This window comes from Ixodes scapularis, unplaced genomic scaffold (assembly GCF_016920785.2).
Source record: "Ixodes scapularis isolate PalLabHiFi unplaced genomic scaffold, ASM1692078v2 PGA_scaffold8__174_contigs__length_109621045, whole genome shotgun sequence".
NCBI classification, from domain to species: domain Eukaryota; kingdom Metazoa; phylum Arthropoda; class Arachnida; order Ixodida; family Ixodidae; genus Ixodes; species Ixodes scapularis.
The window spans coordinates 26,993,023-27,015,781 of NW_024609883.1; the positions used below are offsets into that span (position 1 = coordinate 26,993,023).

The 22,759-nt window shown below is 49.1% G+C and overlaps 1 protein-coding gene across 1 annotated transcript in view; it reads left to right on the forward strand.

The window, feature by feature from the left end:
- The window catches only part of LOC8040892 (protocadherin-like wing polarity protein stan), a 103,433-nt gene that overhangs the window by 49,363 nt on the left and 31,311 nt on the right, over positions 1 to 22,759 (forward strand). The window contains exons 14-21 of the mRNA XM_040215540.3: positions 861 to 962; positions 5,801 to 5,963; positions 7,896 to 8,155; positions 8,350 to 8,533; positions 10,523 to 10,624; positions 15,332 to 15,826; positions 17,111 to 17,287; positions 22,379 to 22,478. Of these exons, the coding sequence (XP_040071474.1) occupies positions 861 to 962; positions 5,801 to 5,963; positions 7,896 to 8,155; positions 8,350 to 8,533; positions 10,523 to 10,624; positions 15,332 to 15,826; positions 17,111 to 17,287; positions 22,379 to 22,478 (1,583 nt within the window). The remainder of the gene's footprint in view (positions 1 to 860; positions 963 to 5,800; positions 5,964 to 7,895; positions 8,156 to 8,349; positions 8,534 to 10,522; positions 10,625 to 15,331; positions 15,827 to 17,110; positions 17,288 to 22,378; positions 22,479 to 22,759) is intronic.

Genomic DNA, 22,759 nt, shown 5'->3' on the forward strand with positions numbered 1-22,759 from the left:
TTCTCCAGCACAAGATTACGATTAAATTGCGAGAAGAAAATATTACAATTAAAGCATCACTCAAATAATCTGAAGGTTAATCAATAAACTGCAGAGTCCCGATATGAGTTAGGTGAGGGCGGAGGGTGATCGGAAGGTCTCGTTAGAGTCGTTAGCCCTCATCAGTCCCTTAAAAAAATTTTCATTGAGTTTCAATTGAGTTTTTTTATGTATTTTAATTCTGAATCCTAAATGACAGTAGTAATTTTTCGCCGTAGCTATTATTGCGCAATAAATATTGAAGACGCAATCACGTTGTTACCTTGCAGCTAATTGATGGGCGCATGAATGTTCACCAAAACTGTCTTTCTCATAAGCATTTTCTTTTGTAATCTGTAAATAGAGTTTTCCTAGAACCTACAGAGTGAATTTTGGGAAGCATTATCCCGCATGTTACTACGTTCGTATAGACGAGTTTTTTTAAGCAACTTGGAAGAAAATGAAAACAATTGTGTGGTCCCTTTAAAACGGGCAGGCCTGGTCGGTACTCTCGATGCACTCCGGCGAGCCTTTGGTTTCTTTAGGAAGCCCCGTTGTAGGTTCAAGCTACTGCAGTTGATGAAATGCTCTAAAGGCAGCTTCACACACGCATCTTGGTGCCGAGATAGTGCAAAGTTAACATGGGTCGGCGCAGCTGTGAGTGGCTACACGGCGCTGGGTTAGCGCTGCACTACGTGCAAAAGCAAGAAAACGCATGCACGTCGGAGCATCGATATAGTGCAAAGTCGGCACTGTCTCCATGGCGCCGATCTAGCGCTGCGGCGCGTGTGCGAACAGCCTAGAACGAACGGTTTACCGAGAAAGGAGCGCTCTGGCCGCAGGTGTCCCAGCAGTTTGCAGCAGCCATCCAGGGTCTGTACGTGGGCAAGGTGTCCCTGGGTGGAGTCGAGGACGGAGAGGCCAACTTCAACGGCTGCATCCAGGTATGATCCCCATGCGGCTCCGGTGTCTCGACGCGCCCGCCGTCGTTCGTCCTGCTCGCCGCCTGGTCCTAGAGCCCCAGAATAAGCTACGCTTTGGAGTTGGTGACAAGGCAGAACGATATTATCCGAGCTTTTTGATTCTATTCGCGACTCCAGCAAAACGGACGCCGCCAAGCGGGAAAACCGGGAACCAGCCGGTCCAGGTCGCTCCGCGCCCCTCCGCGTCTCTGGTGGCTTTCGCGGAGACGTGTTGTCGGCGCGGTGGCGAACAATGTAACTTGACGAAGGTCCGAATATTTCTTAAGTTCGCCTGAGTGATTATTAATGTGGTGAAGCCTCAGTAGATAGTTTTCTTCTATTACGTGTTTGAATGAATGCCCGTTTACTCCACAGCACACGGTCGCGTGCTTTCGATTTCTTGGATGGGGAGGAATCACGGAAAATCTTTTTGATTTCTTGTCTGTTTCGAATCACATTCAAAGTGACGACTGCTTGGTAACTGATACTGGATGGAACATCAATGTTGCAGTCAAGTGAATGGGAAGGTTCGATAGCTGCTTTTCTTGAGTTTGGTTGTGTTCGGTTAGCTTCAAGTTTGAGCCACCCACGCCGGTCGGTGCGTTGGCTATTCATCTTAACTGTTTTTCGCCGAAAAAGCCTCTGGACCACACTGAAGGAGTTGGGCTGTTTTCGCAATTACTTGATTCAGGAAAACGTGCTCGCTGCAAATGATGAATGAGGGAAATTATCTGTTTTCAAAAGGTGGGAAACAAGTCTCGCAACGTTAGATGCTGTCACGGCATTTTGACCTATCGCGCCTCCAATATTTATATTACGAGGATGTCGAAGCCAGCAGCAATATACGTCTACATTGGTCAGGTTGACCGGCCACAAAAAAATACTAATTTTCTCCGTTCAGGATTCGAAGCAAAGTTCAATGCAGAGAGGTTCTGCGTGGATCTTCAATACATACTCTCTTCAGTTTGTCTCCGTGCTGCCGGCCCATTTGGCTAAGTTTAAGTAGTATGTCTCTGTCTGTCAAATATACTTTTATTCAGCAGCTCACCTAATAGCTAGTCAACTAAGCTCATATTTCAACCCGAAGGATATACTAATATCGCTTTAGTGGGACCATAGTACGTAATATAATACATAACCCGCTTGTCAAAATGACTTCTCGATTGCTACTAAAACCTGAATTGAAATACGAGTATCAGCTGCTTAGTGGGGCACCGGCGGGTTAACATGGTCCTTGGCTCAAAAAGCGGTTGCTTAATTTTCGTAATTTTCCTGCAGCCTGTGTTGTTGGCCGAGCAGACGACTGGAGCTGTTTCGTAAACGCGGATACGCACAAAAGCTCGATTTCGCGGACAGATAAGTCGCATGGTCGAGGCATGAGAGTTAGCTGAGAAGTTACTCTCGGTGGAACAATTCTATAGTCATCGCCGCTTTCCTTAGATGATCAAAACTGATTTGTATATTACCGTCTCTCCGGAGCCCGTAGTTTCGGTTTTGAACGAAATCTCCGAAACGAAAGTTTGACACGAAAAGGACAAAAAAACACAGGCAAAACAAAACTATGCTTTGCAAGTTTATCTGCACCGACTACACTTAACCGTCTCAGTTCAAATAATAATAAAATTGGGCATTAAACAAAAGAAAATCTGTTAAATTGAACGCGCCACCTGTTCAGGCGGCCCGGCCGAGCCGCCGCGACCTGGACTCAGCCGCCATGTTTGTTTGGCGGTGGTGCCCCCTATAGGTCGCTGGAGTCGCGAATACCTAAAGCTCAGGAAGTCACTTTTGCGAGTCTTAACGATTGTGAATTGCACCCGCTCAGCACTAAGACCAAAATGGCAGCGCCCATGGGGAAATTGGGAAATGGAGATTCGACGCCCTAACGTGGCTTAATTAGCGGCTGCACCCATTCTCTACCGGAGCAGACTGCCGAACCGGGCTGTTCGATTAGTCACGCGGGCAAGTGTCACTGCGGAAGGGGCGCTAGTTCCGCGGCACTCGATGATGTACGGTGGTGCAAAAAACCAACGAAGCCGCACGAGCGTTTGGGTGCATCGTGCCGGCAACAACTCTCTTGTGTCCGTTGTTTTTTGCACCTTACACCATGATTTCCAACATTGACCAACTAGCCCAACTACAATTCCTAAAGAGAAACCATTTGCGCCGGGCGCCGGCCGGTTGCGAGATTCGCAGTCATCGGCATTCAGCGATCCGACCTTGCTACGTTGGATTGTGCCGTGCTCGGCCGTGCAGCTCGTAGCCGAATCTGAATGGCCGCTAATCTCGGAACCGCTCCAATCTCACCGGGATTGGTTCCCCTTGCCGCCGTTATTACATGTGCGTGTAGTCCGAGGTTGCGCACTTGTGCCACTTTGTTGGCTTCATCGACCGCTGTACACCGCCCAACACTATTGGCATTATTGCGACGTCAGCGCACATTAGCATTTTACTCTGAAAAGGTATCGGCAGGCATCAAATTTTACCGCTTAGGTTAGTGCTCCAAACGAGCCCTTTGCACCGCGCTAGTAGTTTTGATGAGGGCTCTTCGATACTAAGAAAAAAACTGGCTATCACCTGTTTGTGCTAACGGTGTTGTGCGGTGTATGTTGTGCTCCCAGAATCGATTGTGCGGCATGTTAGGAAGCAAAAATGAGTGTAAGGGACTTGGGAAGGGATGGGGAGCACGATGGTTAGACATTTTAGGAGGTTGAGGCACTGCAAGATTACAAGTGACACTGCTATGACCGAGTTGAACCGCAGAGATAGAAGTCTTAGCATTCGCGCTTTGCATTTTGTGACATTTGGCGGAGTAAACTTCTCTAATCATTGAAACGATGCACGCTGAAAAATGCCTTCACGACTCTTGTCTTGTTTTACTGCACTGTTGATAAATTTCTTCTTTCCTTTTATGCCTTCTTTATGTGTGCTTCGGGCATGTTTAGTATATTCATCTTGTTACTGCAAATGGGTCTTTGGAAATTGAAGATGTATCATACTTTTTTAACTATGGTCTCCACCCAATGTATAGTGCGAAGAAGCAAATTTCAGTTGAAAACAAAGCGTTTTCTTAGACACTCCAAACCGTGCGTAGTCTGCACATGAAACATTCTGATACACAGCACACCTTGGCAAGTGCCTGCTTTATTAGCTCATGAAGAAGTTTGTATCGTATGTAAATAGTCATTAACACACTCTGTCATATCTTTTCATAATGAATAATCAAAAAAAGGGTGCCCTTTTCACCCCGAATGTGGGAAGAAGGGAAAGCAGTAGCTGTACCATGTTCACACAGCACGGGTAGCCTCTCGTAGGGGGTCAGTGTGGGCGCGATGCCGGTTGCGAGCCACAGAAGCCAGTCGTTCCCTCCACGCTCGCTCCTGGGGCCTTGGCACAGCAGTGCCATTAGGAAGAGTCTACAGCAGCGGCGACGCAAGCGAAAGCCTAGGCTCTCCCGGTGCTGTTAAGCGGTGAATAGGGGGGGTAATGCTGGCGTTCAGTGATGAGCGGAGAGGCAGACGGACGCAGATAAATGATGCAAACCTCTGTGAGAAGGGCGGGTGGAAGGCGACGAGTTTAGGCAGAACACATTTTATGTTTCGAGTTGGGTTAGAGAACTAGACGTTATAGTGATATCGAACGTGGTGGAGGTTTCTAAAACCCTTCAACATTACGTGTAGCAACTGGATACTGCCAAAGTGGGATTTCGTATGACGGGGGTAATGTTTAAAAACACCTATTTTGGAGTTATCATTAGCAGACGACAGGGGAAGATGCTTTGCTGACCTCTCATTTCATCTCATTTATTTTCTTCTCTGGAGAGATGGGGGGAGTACAGCAGAGGTGGTCAAAGTCTCATACCAGGTAGCTTGCAAACACCCAAATTAAAAAAAAGGAAAAACATGTTATTGGCGGGTCGTTGGGGCTTTCCTTTCTTCTCTCTTCAAGCAGCGTGGCCAATGGGAACACCCGACTTCTCCCTCCTTGCGCCATAAGGGAATACAAGAAGGGTTTTCCATCTCAGCTGCAACGACAGGCAGCTACAAACACTGACACCAAATTCCTGCAAATTGTCACCCATAAAACTATCGCTTTAAAAACAAATACAGTTGAATCTTTTTAATTCAAACTCTCTTAATTCAAGCTTGCGGATAATTCAAACTAACATGGGGTCCCATCCTATGTGTCTCTATAGGAGGAAACTCCCGGTAATTCAAACTTTGCTTTATTCAAACAAATATTTGGTCCCCCCTCGAGTTTGAATCAACGAGATTTGACTGTATCATGCTGACAAAGACTGGTAGGCACACAATGTGTGATAAGTCTTCCTGGGAAGAAAAAAAGGGCATCTTAACGGCACCGCCTACGAAAGATTCTACCTCATTTCTGACTCATGCCACAAGATGTACTGCAGCAAATGCCGCAAAGTGTCCGATCGCACCTTCGCGCCAAAGAGTTTACTTTTGCGCGTTCCAAACACCGACCCTGGGTAACTCAGTTGGCAAAGTACTTGGCTCACAATCTCGAGGTGGTGAGTCCTGCCGGAGGTCCTGCCGCAGGAAGGAATTTTTTTTTTTACGGTACCCTACCGACGTAACACTTTTCAGTGTCAGTTTTTCGTACAAAACTCCAAGGAAATCTGCTGATAAAACACATTCTGCTTTAATATGCTACATCGATGTACAAGGTCCTTTCCTGTAATGGCCTGTAACGGCCGACAGTAATTAAAATAAAAGTTTAATGAAGTAAGCAGCTGTAAGCTCCCATGGCGTAGTGCAGCACATGCAGACGGCACTGTGTGAGTGGGCGTGACTTGGTTCCAGGATGTGCGCATCGGCACGAGCAAGGAGGCCTGGTTGCGACCTGTGGTGGAGCACAACGTGCGGGACGGCTGCCATGCCCCGGACCCCTGCCTGTCCGGGCCCTGTCCCGAGCACAGCGTCTGCACAGACGCCTGGGAGCAGCACCAGTGCAAGTGCGACCCCGGTGAGGGCACCCCTTCCCCTCTGCTTGTGCACCTCACTCGTCAGCGAGAGGGCCCTGCTCTCCTCGCAGCGTAGAGTTTGTGCGTTAGATGTGTACAGAGAACAAGCTCATCCGCTTCTTGCTCAGTGGGTACAGTGGCATCGGAGCACTGAACTTTGATTGGAAGGATATAGTGGGTAGACACAAAGGCTAGCTGCCGATGTCTCGACCCACTCTGTCCCTCCAATCAGAATGAGCATTGTCTGCTGCTAGTGCAGGGGAGAGGTGCCCGAACGCCACCATTGTCTGCTAGTCGTAGCAGACGACCTTTTTTACGGCTTTCAAAATCTACTGCTTCTTTATGAATTAACACTTAGCCTTTGAAATAGAGGAGAGGAATTACCTGGAAGCGTATGCTGTTTTTGTCCACGAGGAAGTGCCAGACGCTTTCTAATGAACTAGGAAATCACGTCCTAAATGTTGTCTGCGTGTCCACTGCCAAAGAACAAACAACACTTGGACGGGCAAAGCTACAACACTTTGGACGGGCAAAGCTTTATCGCATTTGTCGTTAACATAATTGTTCCCTCTCCCATGCACGAAGAGACACCTTTCGCTGGACTTGCTGTCTGGACAGGAAAGGGTCCGTCACCTTCCCACGCTTTTGGAATCTGATATTTGTGGTGTCACCGGCCAGTGTTTCTCGGTGTCTAGCCTCATTCCTTTCTCGCCGAAACAAAGCAAAGCAATGCTTCTTGAAAGAGAGGATGATGGTAGGAATGGTGGTGAGATTGCAGTGTGAGGTGACTCACTGGACAGTTACAATGGATCCATTGTGTCGCCTTTTGCATAATGGGAACTGTTAAATTCTAAAATGTTTCTTCACAATTATTTGAGTCCTGAAAAGTGTGAAGTATGGTATACTTATTGATTAGCCTATGCAGATCTTATCTATGTTTAGTTTTCCCTGTCATGACTTCCGTTCAGTCTCGTGTGGAAAAACTGAATTGCTTCACAGCGAGTTGGCCTGACTTCTTGATAAAACCGAGGAAACTTGTAAACGCAAACAGATGAACATGGAGAAGGTTGCACAGGCAAGCCCTGTTAAAAGTTTTCCTTTTCTTTTGGTGGTATTATGTGGAATGGTTTGAGGGATATCCCATCTTGTTTTCTCTCTTTCCTCTTTTATTATGCCTGTATTTTGTGGTGAAAGAAAATGACACTCTGATAACGTGAGGGGAGATTGGTAGCTGAGCACGTTAATGCACAGCGGATCTCAGCACAGCGGCTTTCAGCACATGAAGAAAAAGTTTGTGCTGCAGAACTCGGGGATTCTAAGTTCAATCCCTATCTCTGCCCATTTCGATCTGTATGAACATCAAACTGGTGTGCGGTCATATATCACTATTACACGACATACATCTGGGCAAAGAGTTAATGACTCCCCAAATGTACCTCTTCTCCTTTTGGGGCTCTATCTTAACTCGCGAAAGTTGCACGGCCTGAACCTCAGTTTTGTACGAGAGGCGTACAAACGACTCATTGAACAGACTCGGTGCTAAACAACCTGGCGACGGCATACTTTGGAAAATAATTGGGAACGTTGGTGAGGTACTTTATGGATGGTGTAGTTAACTTCTTGCCCGACAGTACTTCAAAGGTCTAGCAGTTGTACTGCACCAGCTCAATTTCTCGTCCACAGCCTAGTGTCACCGTACCCTGGCAGACTAAACTCTTCCTCTCTGGACATCTAATGACCGACTCGTTCAATAGTCGGCGCTGTATTTGCTTGCGTCCTCTACTCACATCTCTTTCTGCTCCATTCTATGTACTCTGTCGGTACCCACAGACCAACAACCGGTCTTGTTGAACTTCTCTACCAACCGGCCATTCCTCCGGCGGGTGTCGCTTGGGCCCCCTCTGTGCCGGCCTCGAAAGTTGTCTCCGTTCCAGGCTACGTGGGGTCCGAGTGCGTGCCGACCTGCAGCCTGTCCCCCTGCGAGTCCGGACAGTGTGTGGCGTCCCCCTCCATGCCAGGGGGCTTCGAGTGCGTCTGCGAGCCCAGCCGCTGGGGCCGCTACTGCGGGGAGGCCAGCAGCCAGCCCTGCCCCTTCAACTGGTGGGGGACCCCCGTGTGCGGCCCCTGCCACTGCCCCGTGCACAGGGGCTACCACGCGGACTGCAACAAGACCACTGGGGAGTGCTTCTGCCAGGTACACCCCACTTTCCCGACTGTGGCTCATGGAGTATGCACCTTTAAAAGTCGAAATGTCGCGCGGTGTGGACCATTTTTGGGGCCACTTTCGGCGCAAAACGGTAGACGCATGCATTAAAAACTTGTTCCGGAGACCCCAAATCGGCGGGAGCGTTTGTCGGGCACCTTGCCTACTCGCCCTATCTTCCCCAGGAGAACCACTACCAGCCGGAGGGCAGCGACGTCTGTTACCCGTGCGACTGCTACGCCAATGGCTCCTACAGCAACCGCTGCCACCCAGTCACCGGCCAGTGCCGCTGCAGGCCCGGCGTCATCGGGCGCCAATGCGACGCCTGCTCCAACCGCTTTGCGGAGGTTACCCTCAGGGGCTGCGAAGGTGCCACCTCCTCTCTTTCGCCGGGCTCTGCTCTTGAACCTGGCTATTAGTGATTTTCGTCGGGTGTTTTCCAACCGACTTTTGCGGCTCCTGCTTTAGACTGCCGGTCATTCTGGATATTTGATTCGCTCGAGCAAGCCGACGAGCAAACCTGTGGCCACGGTTTTTTGTTTTAGCCACCAGGTGCTTTCGGTTTTGTGGAAGTTGCGGATAGTTAATGCCGTGGGTTTATGAGAGGCTTTAGCTGTATCTAGAATCGGTTCCCCCGTTATTCGAGGTTGTGGCAGCCGCCCGCTCGTCTATTTCACATTTTCGGGTTACAGTCGCCGACGAATTGTTCGGATTCAGTTGGGATCTCGAACAAGTCTTACTGATCGAGCAGTCGAGAAAAGTTAATTCAGCCATAAAAAAACTTCGTATTGGCACTTAAGGTTGGACAAAGAGGTCGGTAGTTAGCTGGACGGCGCTTCGCCCCTTCGTGATCAGGTTGGTTTGGGTTGCAGTGGTTCGTGTTGGATGGCCGCACGACGGCCCATACCGAGTGCACCGTCCACGTCCCTAAACTTTTCGAATGTCACGATGGTGTCGGTCAAGTTGTCCATAAACTAAACTATGAACAAAGAACAGCGGCAGACATCATAGCGGTTCCCAGACGTCTATACGACCACAATCCCTTTGTGAATTCAACGGGCTTCCCAGAGGCTCGGCACAAAACATAAGTCAGAGTCGAACAAATAAAGTTAAATAATAAATCGACGCCGTTTGACACTGCTTGGAGACGCCGGCTGAAAGAACGTGCTGACCGGCGGCGGACAGTGGCCGGTCGTTAAAGACAACCATGATCCCTCTGTGGACAACACAAAGCAAAGGTGCCAATCAAATCAACCTAAGTTTTGAGAAAAGGAGGCGATGATTCTGATTATAGCCCCCAATTCAACTTCTGTATCGCCTGGACAGCTCCTCCTGGCATAGGACGCGTGTAGGATGAAATGTCAAGGCTAAATGCCAAACCGAAACAAACAGAATGGCAGCGATTCGACTTGTGGTGGCGGTACGGTGGCCGCTAAAACGTTGACCAAACCGAGCAACAAGACATACATTATCCATATTTTCAGTCTGAATCGAACAATCAGTTTTCAACGTTTAGGGTCGACTTGACTCCTTCAGGGAGCGACTAAGTCAATCATCGGATCAACTTCACAAACGTGCATGTGATAAACATGGAGCCACATATCCGAAAACGTCTGTTCTTGGAGTCGTGGCACATTCAGAAGACATCAGGGAAGAGTAACAGGTCTCTTGGGGCCTTACCATCTATTTACGTCCAGGGCCTGTGTCACGTTAACAAAACATCAATTCGGTAGAAGGTGCCAGGTCAGCACCAGTCAGCGTGCCAACACGCGTTGAGCAAGAATGATGTACATACTTTCGCATTCACAACTTAATAAGAAGTGCTTAGGTGTACCTCAACCTTTTTTTGTGTTCTTTTTTGTGGGTTTGTCTTCAGATCGTTATTTCTTTGTCAACCAATGTCTGGTCCACCAGTTCATTGTTTGCTGTGCCCTGCACAGGTTTCTTTTTTTCTTTTTTTCTTTTTTTGATTAAGATTTTGAGGTATTTTAGGTCCAGCCTGAAATCTTTTCGAGATAAGCGACGAGTAAATGCATTTTGCCTGTAGACATTCATTCTGTGACAAGGAAATCTTTCAACTTGACCAATATTTCGAGATGGCCGAGTTCAAGTTAAAACCCTCCGCTTCCGCGGGACGGATTCTACATACCTCTGGGTCGGCCTGCCAGAAACAAGCTGGGCACCTACCTTGCCTGCCACAGTCTGAAAAAAAGCATTCACTAGGCAAGCGGACCAGTGCATGGTTGCTGCGTTCTCTGCATGCTATATACTTGGGCAGCGCTTCTCTTCACACTGCATTCGGCGAGACGCTTATCGAGTTTTTTTTAATCGGCGATCAATGTGACTCGGTCTTTGCAGTGATTTACGACGGCTGCCCCCGATCTATGAGCGAGCGCGTCTGGTGGGAGCGTGCCCTCTTCAACCAGCAGGTTTCGCGGAGCTGCCCCAAGGGAGCCCAGGGTAGGTGGACTGGAAGAACCCTGACTCCACTGCATCTTAGGTGTCAATGCCTTGGAGTGTCGGGCACCAAGGTTGACAACTGGCTGTAGAGGCCGGCAGGAGCAGCCTGGACGGCTTATAACCTTCAGCTCTTCCAGCAGGGAACACCGTTTGGCTAGGAAAACGGGGTTTAGAGCAAGTTGCTTTGAAAATTGTCACGTTGGGTAGCGTTTCCTTTAAAATGAGCGATGATCACTAATTTTTATGTCTTTCGCAAGAGCCTGGGCCCTCGAGGTCTGCAGGCGTACACACGAAACAGACTTCCGCAGATACATGCTTCCTATTCCATCTGCCATCGGCCCTCTCGGTTTGTTATTGGTCGTTACATTCTCGTGGTTCATACGTCTTTTCCTGGTTTGCTGAAGAGTGTATTTATTTATTTATTACACAGTGAGGCTGTATACATCTACCCCACCATGGTTTCTTGCGTGTCATTGTCAACAAAAAACTCCCATGCCATACAGCATAGAGCGCAGTATTCGTTTCAATAAAGGAAAAGAAAATAACAAAACAAGCATCAAAACCGCCTGACGGATTATAAGGCACCTGTGAACAATGCGAAGCATGAGCATGCATTTCCCGGTACAGTTGAACCTCGATGTAACGAAGTCGGTAAAATTCGCAATTTACTTCGTTACATTGAAATTTCGCTAAATCAAAATTTGGCTTTAGCATGCGAAAAAAAAAATTCCGAAACATTTTACGGGTATGAAAACTCACCGAAAATGACATTTATTTAGGGGCAAAGTAGTCCGCGAGTTTTGCTTGTGCCTTGTCCGACAGTAGCAGCGGCGTTGGCGGCGTCATACGGCGTTCGAGCGCCCAGAGCGCTTGCACGGCATCTTGCTGCCCATGCGACGCCGTGTACCTCCTCAGTACGTCCATTGCGTCGAGCACTTTCCGAGTGCTCGTGATCTCGGCAGTTTCTTCAGGATAGCGTCCAAAACGTTTGCTTTCTCATCCAAAAAAGAACTTTACGTTTCCTTATGGCAGCAAGCACGTAAGTGAACCGCCCGGTTAAAAAATAAAGCTGTTTAGTTTAGGCGGTGCCAATGTTGCCAACCTACACAGCACTCTTGACCGCACAGTTTACTTGCCCCCTTGCGCCCACAGTGTGCTTGCGGTTGGCTTGCGCCTTTGCTTTACATCACGCTCGCAACCTCGCAAGACGATAATCGATCTTTTCGGTCTTCTCCTAGATGGCACTGCCCGTGCGGTCGCGCGGTCGCGCCATCACGTCGCTCCCCCGCTGAAGTTGGCTCCCGCGTTACAGTGGACTATGATGATCAGTGAATGTCAGTGGTGATGCTGTTATGCCGTGTTTACTTTTTGCTCGGCATTTTCTGGCCAGCCTCGCGAAATCCGCTTTGCCGCATGCCTCGCCGGCGCTACCGGCGCCGCATCCTCGGGCAGCCTAGGAACGTTGGAAGGCCTGTCCCCGTGAAGTAACCTATCAAGCGCTCGCGTTTGTGCATAATTTTTTTTTTTTTAAACCACAATTTTTTTGCGAAGTTGTTTTTTAGAGTTGATTTATTTATTGCCTTCTATGGCAATGGCGCTTCGTTATATTGAAATAGCAGCAAAATAGACTTCGTTATATAGGGACTAAAAATACATGGGGTCTATGGGCAAGAAATTATGAAAAATAAAATACTTTGTTAAATCGAGGATTTCGTTACATTGAAGTTCGTTATATCGAGGTTCGACTGTATAGATTACGGTTGCAGCTGCTCTGGGAAGGGGTTGACATTATTGGAAGCCCTCTTGTGACTCCTTATGCCAAGTGACTGGATACACCGGATTAGTGTGTGCAAAGCGAGATGGCAACCATGCGGCAGGCGTCGCAATCTACGCAAGGAATGAAGCTTGTGTCCAGCCGTATGAACTCCAATATGACCAAGTCGACTGCAGGGATGTGTGTTCCGTGAAAAGTAGCGATGGAATCATAATTTTTACGGTCTACATCTCACCGAATTATACCCAAATCTGACATTGAGTGCTTCATGCAAACACACTTCTCCTCTTTGTCAATGGATCAAGCCATACCAGTAATCATTGTCAGAAACTTTAATGTGGACATTTCAAAACCGCAAACAAGTGCTTCATTCCATTCGTCATGGAAGAGTTTGCACTCATGTGCTTCACCGATTTAACTCGGCCGACTACCATTCAAGGGGTCATGCATTAATTTAACTTTAGCTAAGATCTACAGTGAGAATGGAAAATCTTAGCGTGTATCACTCTGATCATAAAGTAGTTGTGAATGCCGTTACAAAGTAAATAAAGAGTATGCTCCACGTTGCATTGGGTAAATTGTTGTAGGTGTCATTACAGCTTCGCTGGACAAACAGCTTCACAGAGTAGAATGGCTCTACAATTTTTATTTATTTACGACATTCTAGTTGCATACATGGGGGAATGAGGCGAAAGTAACATATTTATTCGAATATAAGGCGCGGTTTTTTTCCAAAATCATTAGTCTCAAAGTCATACCCCACCTTATATTCGAAGCTCAGTGTAGCAGTATGATTATTTTTTTTATTTTTCTCGGGTCCTTCAACTGCCCCCTTGCCTTATAATCGTGACCGCCTTATATTCGAATAAATACGGTATCTCACTTTTAGTCACACATTTGCGTACTCCCAAGCATTGTGCTAACTTGTTATTTAAAAGTTTATTTCAGAAAATATTTTTTCACAACCCAATTGTAAGCTTCCGGAAACTTTTTATTTGTTGTCTTACTTCGTCTGGAAACCCTGCACGAACGATTTTGGGGGAGACGTGTGGGGTTCACCAGGGGATGTTTACGACCTTTGGAAGGGAGAAGTTTGTGCGCGGGACGGGGAGCCCCCTTTGTGGCGCCGGTGTCCCGTTACTCAAGAACAGGCCCCGGCGCGGCGGGCCGCGGCGCGTTTCGCGCCCCGCTCGGCTGCCTGCAGCTGGGGAGGCTTCGCGGCTAAGTGTTTTTCTCTGGTGGTCGACCAGTGCCACTGCTTGGGGTTGTTTGCTTGGAAAGTCGTTTGTCGCTTCCCACTGACAAGTGCCGGTCGCTTTCCTTGAAGTGTCTCGGGCGCTGTGCTTCGTCTGTCGGCACCTGTCCCTCCAGCCGGTGTTCGGAGTGCCAGGGGTGATTTGTCGTGTCTGAGGGCCAGACACGTCTGCGCCTCCTACTCCTGGCGCCGTCTGGCCCTGGGCTCGGACGCCGGATGAGAATGTTGACCCCCATGGGAAAATGGGAAAGAGGGACAGGCTGCTCTCGATAAGAGCACAGGCGAGACAAAGGAGGAGGTCTTTGGTTCGGTACCGTTGGAGAGAAAGGTGCCCGCTCTCTAGCGGCGGCCAAGTCCGGGGCTCGGGTTGTCGATGTTTGTGTTCTTGTATCCCGTATGTTAAATTGTCTTTTATTAAACTGTTGCAAATAAGTATTTGCGTAAACAGTTGTCTGGCCTGAACTGCTACACCACCGCCACCGTCCAACGCAAGCCATCCTCCTCCACACCATTGAGAAGGAACCACCGTCTACAACTTACCAAGAACCTTACTCCAATCCTTAAGACTGAACTCTTACTGGAGCCATCTTACATATCATCACGCAATGATCACATACATAAAGTCGAAATTCCACAGTGCCACACCAATACCTACTACAGATCATTCATACCTCGTCCGTCTGCTGACTGGAATCACCTTTCCACATCCATCGCTACAATTGTTATAATCCTGTTGATTTTAAAAATGCTGTATCCATACTACTGGAACTTGATTCGTGATTTGAGTGTTTTATTAACTTGTACGTTATAATCCCACCCCTTCTCTAATGCCTTCGGGCCCTGAGGGTACCAATAAATGAAATAAATTAAATGAGAACTGCGGCTAGACTAAAGACGCTTCTTGCTCGGGGACGAACGGAGGAGTTTAGGTGCTTTGGAGAACCCTCGTGTTTCGCGCAAGCAGCTCCAGAGCCTGTGCCACGGCTGACAGCAATTCATTTGAGTCGCGAATGCCTCTAGGAAAATTTGTTATGCCAGCAACATTGTGTCAACCACAACTTCCTCTCATATTCAGTCGATGGCCTCAAAGAAAACGGACAAGAGCCTCGCCTTTTTTGCGGCCAGGGCAGGCAACGGTAGGGCCTCATTGCTACGTTGCATCGAGCAGTAAAGGCCGGTTAATGTGTGCGTCCAATATCTCAGATAATGAAAAGTCAGCGCTGCACCAGTGCTGCTGTCTCTGGTGAGTCAGCATTGAGTTTTAGTGGTGCATTGTGTCTGTATGCAGGAAAAGTCCAGACACACGTAGTGGAGCAGTTATATAGCGCAAAGTGGGTGCCGTGTCAATGGCCGTGAGTTAGCGCTGCAGCGTTTCTGTGAACGGACCTTTGACCTGGAATGAAAAGGTCGTCTTAGTAGTAGTTCCCGATCATTAGCCTTTGGCACATGGTCTCTTTAAAGCTCCGAGCAAATAGGCTTAAAATTCTTTATATGTTTATGTTTGGCTTGTAGCATCAAAAGTGCTGATACACGAGGCCTATGGCGGTGAAGCACTCGTTCGTGGCACGTGTCTCACGTTTGTGCAATGACAATTGTTTAGTATCCGTAAGAAACGCGGAATGTGAATTTTATCGAGGGGTTCCAAGCCGACCGACGGCCGACCCGTCGTCTCGTGCAGGTAAGGCGACGCGTCTGTGCGACCAGGAGAGCGGCTGGCTGGAGCCGGACACCTTCGGCTGCGTGTCCGAGGCCTTCGCCCCGCTGTCGGAGCAGCTGCGCGTGCTGGAGCGGGACAAGCTGCCGCTGAACACCTTCAGCGCCGTCCGCGTCGCCCGGCAGCTGCGGGCAGCCACCAACGCTAGCGAGGGCGCCCTGTACGGCACGGACGTGCTGCTGGCCTCGCGCCTGTTGCACCATGTGCTCTCCCACGAGAACCACCTGTCGGGCCTGAACCTGACCCACCGACAGGACCGGGACTTTCTGCGCCACCTGGTGCAGGCGGCGAGCGCCGTGCTGGACGGACGCTACGCCGCCCTCTGGGGGCGCGTGGCATCCCTCACTGGCCAGGGGCCCCCCCACCTGCTCAAGATGTTCGAAAAGTACGCCCACACCCTGGCCTCCAGCCAGAGGGACACCTTCACGGACCCCTTCGAGCTGGCCGCACCAAACATGGGTGCGTGGCACGCCTCTCTCCTTTTTGGGAGCTCGCTCGGTGGCAAAGAGGTGGTGGGCAGGGCAGGGACGGCGTCTGTGTGTGAAAGCTAGTGGAGGTACGGTGCCTGGATTGTGTCTCCAGCCGGCGCGTCTACCACGTCCTCAAATCTGGTCCTTTGATCCTGTCCAATGACATGGTAGAAATGTCACGCTGGGACCCCGGTGGTAGCTGGCTCTCGGCCGGACCGTCCCAAAAGCTTCGGCAGGAACAAATTGGGACGGTGCAAGGATGGCGACACTAGCGTTTGCTCATGCTATTTGCCAGAACGTCTTCAACCAACTTCCAAGATTGTGACATCCGGCAACGTGACACACTGGTTCCCGTGATGCATCGCCACTTTGGAAGCACTTTTGCTAGACGCGCCAATCGGAGGCACATTTCAGGCCCCATAGCGGCAATCTAGTTGTGCCATTTTGCTTCCGTTTTATATAGATGGTAAAATTTGCTCTAGTACACCGACCAATGAAGCACCAACAAAATTTTGTTGAGATAATTCGCTTAAACGAAGGGGTTCGAGAGTGGAGTTTTGTGGTGGTTCCTTGCTTGGTTCGTCGGAACAGCATAGGGGTGGTATGAGATTCTCATGGAATCTCTGTTCTAGGGAACCAGCCGAGAGTAATAAAAAGATCATTCCAAGATCACCCGAGTTTTTAAAAGGTTGCATTGCTCGCACTGATCTTCAATGCCTCACACTGGCATGTGCGTTTCAAGCTACACTGCTGTGTCAGTTGTCTCAACAGGCTCAAAATATAAACGTTAGCTTATATTTCAAACTTTTCTAAAGTGGGGGTTAATGCTTATTAGAGTGTTGGCACGCGCTTGGTATTTTATGGTTCTCTGATTTTTCGTCAATAACATACGATAACATTTTACTTTAAGAAGGACGCCACCTTAAATTTGCAATTTTTTGTAAAAAAAAGCTACAATGGCTTTTGTGACATAACTCATTGCCACTTTGGGACCGCTTTCAAAACACGGGCACTATAGGAGGTATTCACTGGACTCCATATTTGAGTGTGCCGTTCACTACACATGCTTTGTACAAGGTCGCACCTACAGGCTGCCCAAATTGTCAATCTAGATGATGTGGAATGCGTGTTGCAAAAACACCGTGGAAGCTCGCCGTCGGCACACGCTCGCCAGAAACGGGCTTGACTGTGTCCACCAATGAATATCCTGGTCTATAAGGCACCGAACACGCCGGTCTGAGATGCGCACCTACAGCGTCCCTCTCCCACGCAGTGCTGGGCATGGACACGGTGTCCCGGTCGGACGTGGGCGGCCCCTTTCTGGAGCAGACGCCCGAGGGCCCCTCGGTGCTGCTCCCCAAGTACAACAACTACGTGCTGCCCAAGGAGGGGCCCAGCATGCCCTCCTTCTCCCTCTCCCTGGCCGCCCTCGGCCTGGACTCCGGGCCCGGTGAGGACCTTTCCCATCGACTCCCTCAAGAGTAGTTTCTTTTTACGGCGACAGCGATTACGGGCTCTTTTTAGAGCGCAGCTCTTAGGGGCCCGTTTCCGGCTTGAGCAACGTCGCCGTCGGCGTCGGCGTAACCGCGCGGTGCATCATGGGAAATGTCCCATAATGCACCGCGCGAGCCCCCCACCGGGGTCACGTGACCTCGTGGAGGGCACGTGACCCCCCGAAGTCACGTGACTCCCCTGAGGTCACGTGACCCCCTCCTCGAGGTCACGTGACCCCCCGAGGTCACGTGACCCCCGCCGATGTCGCGTGACCCCCCGATGACGTCATCCTCACTGATGACGTCACCGGCATCCACATCGTCATCGTCATCATCACTGATGACGTCACCGGCATCCACATCGTCATCGTCATCATCACTGATGACGTCACCGGCATCCACATCGTCATCGTCATCATCACTGATGACGTCACCGGCATCCACATCGTCATCGTCATCATCACTGATGACGTCACCGGTATCCGCATCGTCATCGTCATCATCACTTATGACGTCACCGGCATCCACATCGTCATCGTTATCATCACTGATGACGTCACCGGCATCCACATCATCATCGTCATCATCACTGATGACGTCACCGGCATCCACATCGTCATCGTCATCATAACTGATGACGTCACCGGCATCCACATCGTCATCATCACTGATGACGTCACCGGCATCCGCATCGTCATCGTCATCATCACTGATGACGTCACCGGCATCCACATCGTCATCATCACTGATGACGTCACCGGCATCCACATCGTCATCATCATTGATGACGTCACCGGCATCCACATCGTCATCGTCATCATCACTGATGACGTTACCGATATCCGCATCGTCATCGTCATCATCACTGATGACATCATCAGTGACGTCACTGATGTCGTCACCGGCATCCGCATCGTCATCATCACTCATCACTCGCTGATGACGTCATCATCACTGATGACGTCATCAGCGACGTCACTTATGACGTCACCGACATTCGCATCGTCATTGTCATCATCACTGGTGAAGTCATCAGTGACGTCACTAATGACGTCATCGGTACCCGCATCGTCATCGTCAGTGATGACGTCATCAGTGACGACATCATAGGCACTGGGGGTCACGTGACCCCCAAGGTCACGTGACCCCCCACTGGTTAGTTTAACCCCCCCCCCCCCAGTGCCCTTCCCTCCTCCTCCTCAAGAGCTGTGCTCTAATCCGGCGTTACAGGGAGTTGTAAACGGCTTTCATTTTTCCACTGCAAATGACATCCGTTGTAAATGTTGTGGTTGTAGTAGTTGGAGTCTTTGTTGACGTTGTAGTTGGCATTGTAGGGCGTTGGTCGTTGATGCCGCCAAATTCTTGAAGAAGATTGCCCGTCGCCTGCGGGTAGCAAACGTGGGTCTGCTTTATACTTGGGGTTTTCGTAGTACAATCAAGCTTGGTTATAACAAAGTCAACGGGAATCGTAAATCACTTCGCTATATCAGCTTCTTCGTTATATCTAGACTCCATAAAAGCAACTTGAAAAAAAAAAAAAAAATATATACATAACGCGGGTTGTCACGGGAATGGGCACATGTTGTTATTGAGATGTCTTTATTGAAACAATAAAGAAAAGAGGGCTAGAAGACTGGGGTTAGGCCAGTGGTGCCTTCCTGTGGTGGGTGATGGGATCTAGATAAAGTGAGTGAGATGAGCCCTCTTCACGAAGCGAAGGAGGGCGTCGAAAATTTTCTCGTGCCTTGAATTACGGCTTAGTGGGGAACGGAATCAAAGGCCTTCTTGACGTCGATTGCTGAAAGTGTTTTTGGTCTGGTGGAAGGTTGCATGGGCAGCATGGTCCTTGTGGATGAGAGTGATGCTGTCCATATTGCTGAGGCCGGGACGGAAGTCCCGGCCTCAGCACTATGGACAGCATCACTCTCATCCACCAAACAAAGTTGTTAGCAGGTGACACGAACATAACCATCACTCTCATCCACTATGGACAGCATCACTCTCATCACACCAAACAAAGTTGTTAGCAGGTGACACGAACATAACCATAAGGCGCCACAATCGCCGGTAAGATAAGACGAAAATAGCGGGGTGTTGCTGTGCACTTCCTTCTAGAAGGGATAATGGAAGATACAAATATAAATAAACACACTTCACTCACAAGTAAATACCAATAGAAGATACAAACGCATCCTGGGAAGTTGCACCGTCCACATGATGCGGAAGAACGGTCCATTCAGTTATCGTTCTCGGAAAAAAAGAAAACGTACATGGCGTTTGTCCTGCATTGAGGCATCAGTATTGTTTTATTGTGTTTAGTATTCCGAGTCTGTTGCGCTGTGTTGAATTACATATAGTCGGGGAAATTCAGTCCTGTCCGGTTTTCACTATGTTAAAGAGGATATTCAGTCGGTGAAGCTTGCGGCAGGATTTTAATGTAGAGAGCCCAGAACGGTTCAGAAGTTTCGTCACCGAGATGTTTCTACTATAAACGTGATAAATGAATCCAACCGCCTTCCTTTGTACCCATTCGATGCATTCGGTATCAGTTCCTGTGTGGGGGTCCCAGACAACGTCACTACAGGGTGAAACAAGGAAACGGCAGGCTCTTAAAATCGACTGGAAAATTCGGTTTCTTAACCTATCGCGCTACGACTTTGTGCAGTGTTGCCCACAGATGGTGAATTTTTTCTGTAAAATTTGCGAAGAGCAAACTTACCTGAGGAAAAAGTAAAGAAAGAAAAAGGCTTAGCTCCTATGAAAACGCGGCGACGCCACCGGTCTGCAAACAACACGGCGCCGTTTCTCACGGGAGACGAGAGATGGCGTAACAAACGCCGCCAACGAACGAGCATACGGCGCCGAGAGCAGGCCTTTTTAGCAGACAATCTTTTCAACTCAAAAGCGGCGCGCGTTCCGTGGGCGGCGACAGTCGCAGAAACAAAAAAGACAGGCGCAGTAACAGCAAGGAACTGCAGTTGCTTGTCTGCAAAAGGGCCGGCTCTCGGCGTCGTCTGCTCGTTCATTGGTGGCAGTTGGCGTCGCGACCGCTTGCGTCATCTCTCGTCTCCCGTGCGAAACGGCGCCGTGTTGTTTGCAGCCCGGTGGTGTCACTGCGTTTCCATAGGAGCTAAGCCTTTTTCTTTCTTTACTTTTTCCTCAGGTAAGTTCGCTCTTTGCAAATTTTATAAAAGAAATGCACCATCTGTGGGCAATGCTGCTCAAAGTCGTAGCGCGATAGGTTAAGAAACCGAATTTTCTGGTCGATTTAAAGAGCCTGCCGTCTCCTTGTTTCACCCTGTACAGTATAGACCACTTACAACGTAACTGCTTATAGTGCAGGACCGGGTATAATGCAGTTTTTTTAAACTACCGGTTCACCTCCCATAGAACTCCATGTAATTACATACTGCTTAAAATGCAGGCGCGCGAAGGGAAATACCGGTTATAGTGCGGTTTTTGGCACAGCCCCCCGACCGCGCTGACGACCGGAGCAGCGAGCTCGCTTCCCTGTGCGAAACTAGATAACGACGCTGATGCAACACGCTGACGGCGCTAGCCGCAAGCGGCACTCGCGGGGCAAGGAGGTTGCTCGAAAAAGCGGGGAGAAGCGAAGAGAGAGGCTTCAGTTGCCATAGTGACGGAGGGACGCACGCACGAGTCGTTCACGTGCGTGCGTCCCTCCGCTGCCTTGGAAACAAAGAAACAAACAACCGCAACGACAGACCAATCGCAGGTCGAGGAAAAGTGTTCGCACGCGTTGCATGCCGGTCGCGGGCCGGCTGCTTCTATTCCGCCAACATGGCGTCCGTTGTGATTGTCGTCGTAGACGGTGTGCATCTCCTCGTTCTGCGTAAAAGCGCTATCCTCGACTGTGAATTTTCGTTGTGTGTCGCTATGATAACCCAGCACATACTAGAAGGGAAGATCCACCTACTCGTGCGGCAATGTCGTGGCTGCGCTCTCAAGACGGCAGAAACGCCCGTGTCGTCGTGTTTGTTTACTTCAACTACAGTGGTGATTTCTAAGCATTTGTGTCCTTGAACGTCGCCCGGATTTCTTATTTGGCGCATTTCATGCGTGTGCTCAAGTTCAAGGTATTACTGGCGCGGACCGTATGAAGGATGCGAATTTTCACGCGTTTTCATCTCCGGAGAAAAGTGATTAGGGTTAGCAATCCTGAACGCTCGCAACGTCCGTCCGCAACCCGCGGCGCCGTTAAAAGGCTGCACCAGGCAAAAGTCGATCATTTCTTTAAAAATGTGTGACACACCTGAGAGAAAAGTGTACTAGTCTGGTGAAATAAAGACTTTCCTCAAACTAAGCTTTATTTTTCATCTAACATAAAATAAATTCTCTTACAAAGGTAAGTTGTCTCATGGCATGTATTTTGGCCTGAAAAATTAATGTTTTGGTTATAGCGCGGTACCGCTTATAGTGCGGATTTTTGCGACTCCCGAGACATATGTTATGTGCGGTCTACACTGTATACTCTAGTAGCGGTCTTACAAAGGATGTGTAGGCTACTAACTTTGTTTTGATAGTGCCATGTTTTAACTTAAACCTTACATGCATTAACAAGGACGAATATCATCATGCCCACGATTACATTTAATCGAGGGTAGATCATCCACTGAAAATAAAAGGAGTTACATATGGAACAGAGTTATGCAAACAGTCCTTCTTTCCAAGATTGATTTGACTACCAGAATATGTCGTCGCAGGAACTAACGATTCAACGTTGTATTTACCCTTTTATTAAATATTTAACATTCTTCATAGTGATATTATGACTTCTTATTGTGTACTTCTCTTTTACAATATTCCTGTATGTATACACCTATGCGATGTAGGTGTATAACTAAATAAATTGCATTTAATTGTGCCGGTTGCCTTAGGGCGCCATCAAGGCTTGCTTAAGCAAGGCGAGGGTGCAAAATGCCGAAACCCACGTGGTTGATTTCTAGCGTGTTGGCGCTCCAAGCGTACAGCCGTGTCCGTCTTTTCCAAAGGCAGTCCCGGTTTGTGAGGGAGTGCCAACCTTACAGAGTCGCTGCCTCGGAGCGTGGGTGCCAAAGCGGTGGTGGTGTACGCTTTCTACCCGAACCTGCAGGGGCTCTTCCCCACCTCCTACGACTCCAACGTCAGGTGGGTGCCTCTTCTTCGTCCCGAATTGTCTCGTCGACAGAAAGCGTGCCACGAGAGAGTGGCACCATCGTGGCGTGGCTCCTGGTAGGGCCATCTTGCATGCACATTGTGCCCGGCCACCAACGAATGACAAGTGTAACGTCAATTGTTTCCGATCCACATCAACTTACCGAGCGTCGTGCTACACAAAACATTCGAGGCTACAGTTGGCGCCAAATGTTTTTGCACTCAACGTTTTCAGCGTTGCAAATACGTCATTTGCTTGCAGATGGAGCTGCTCT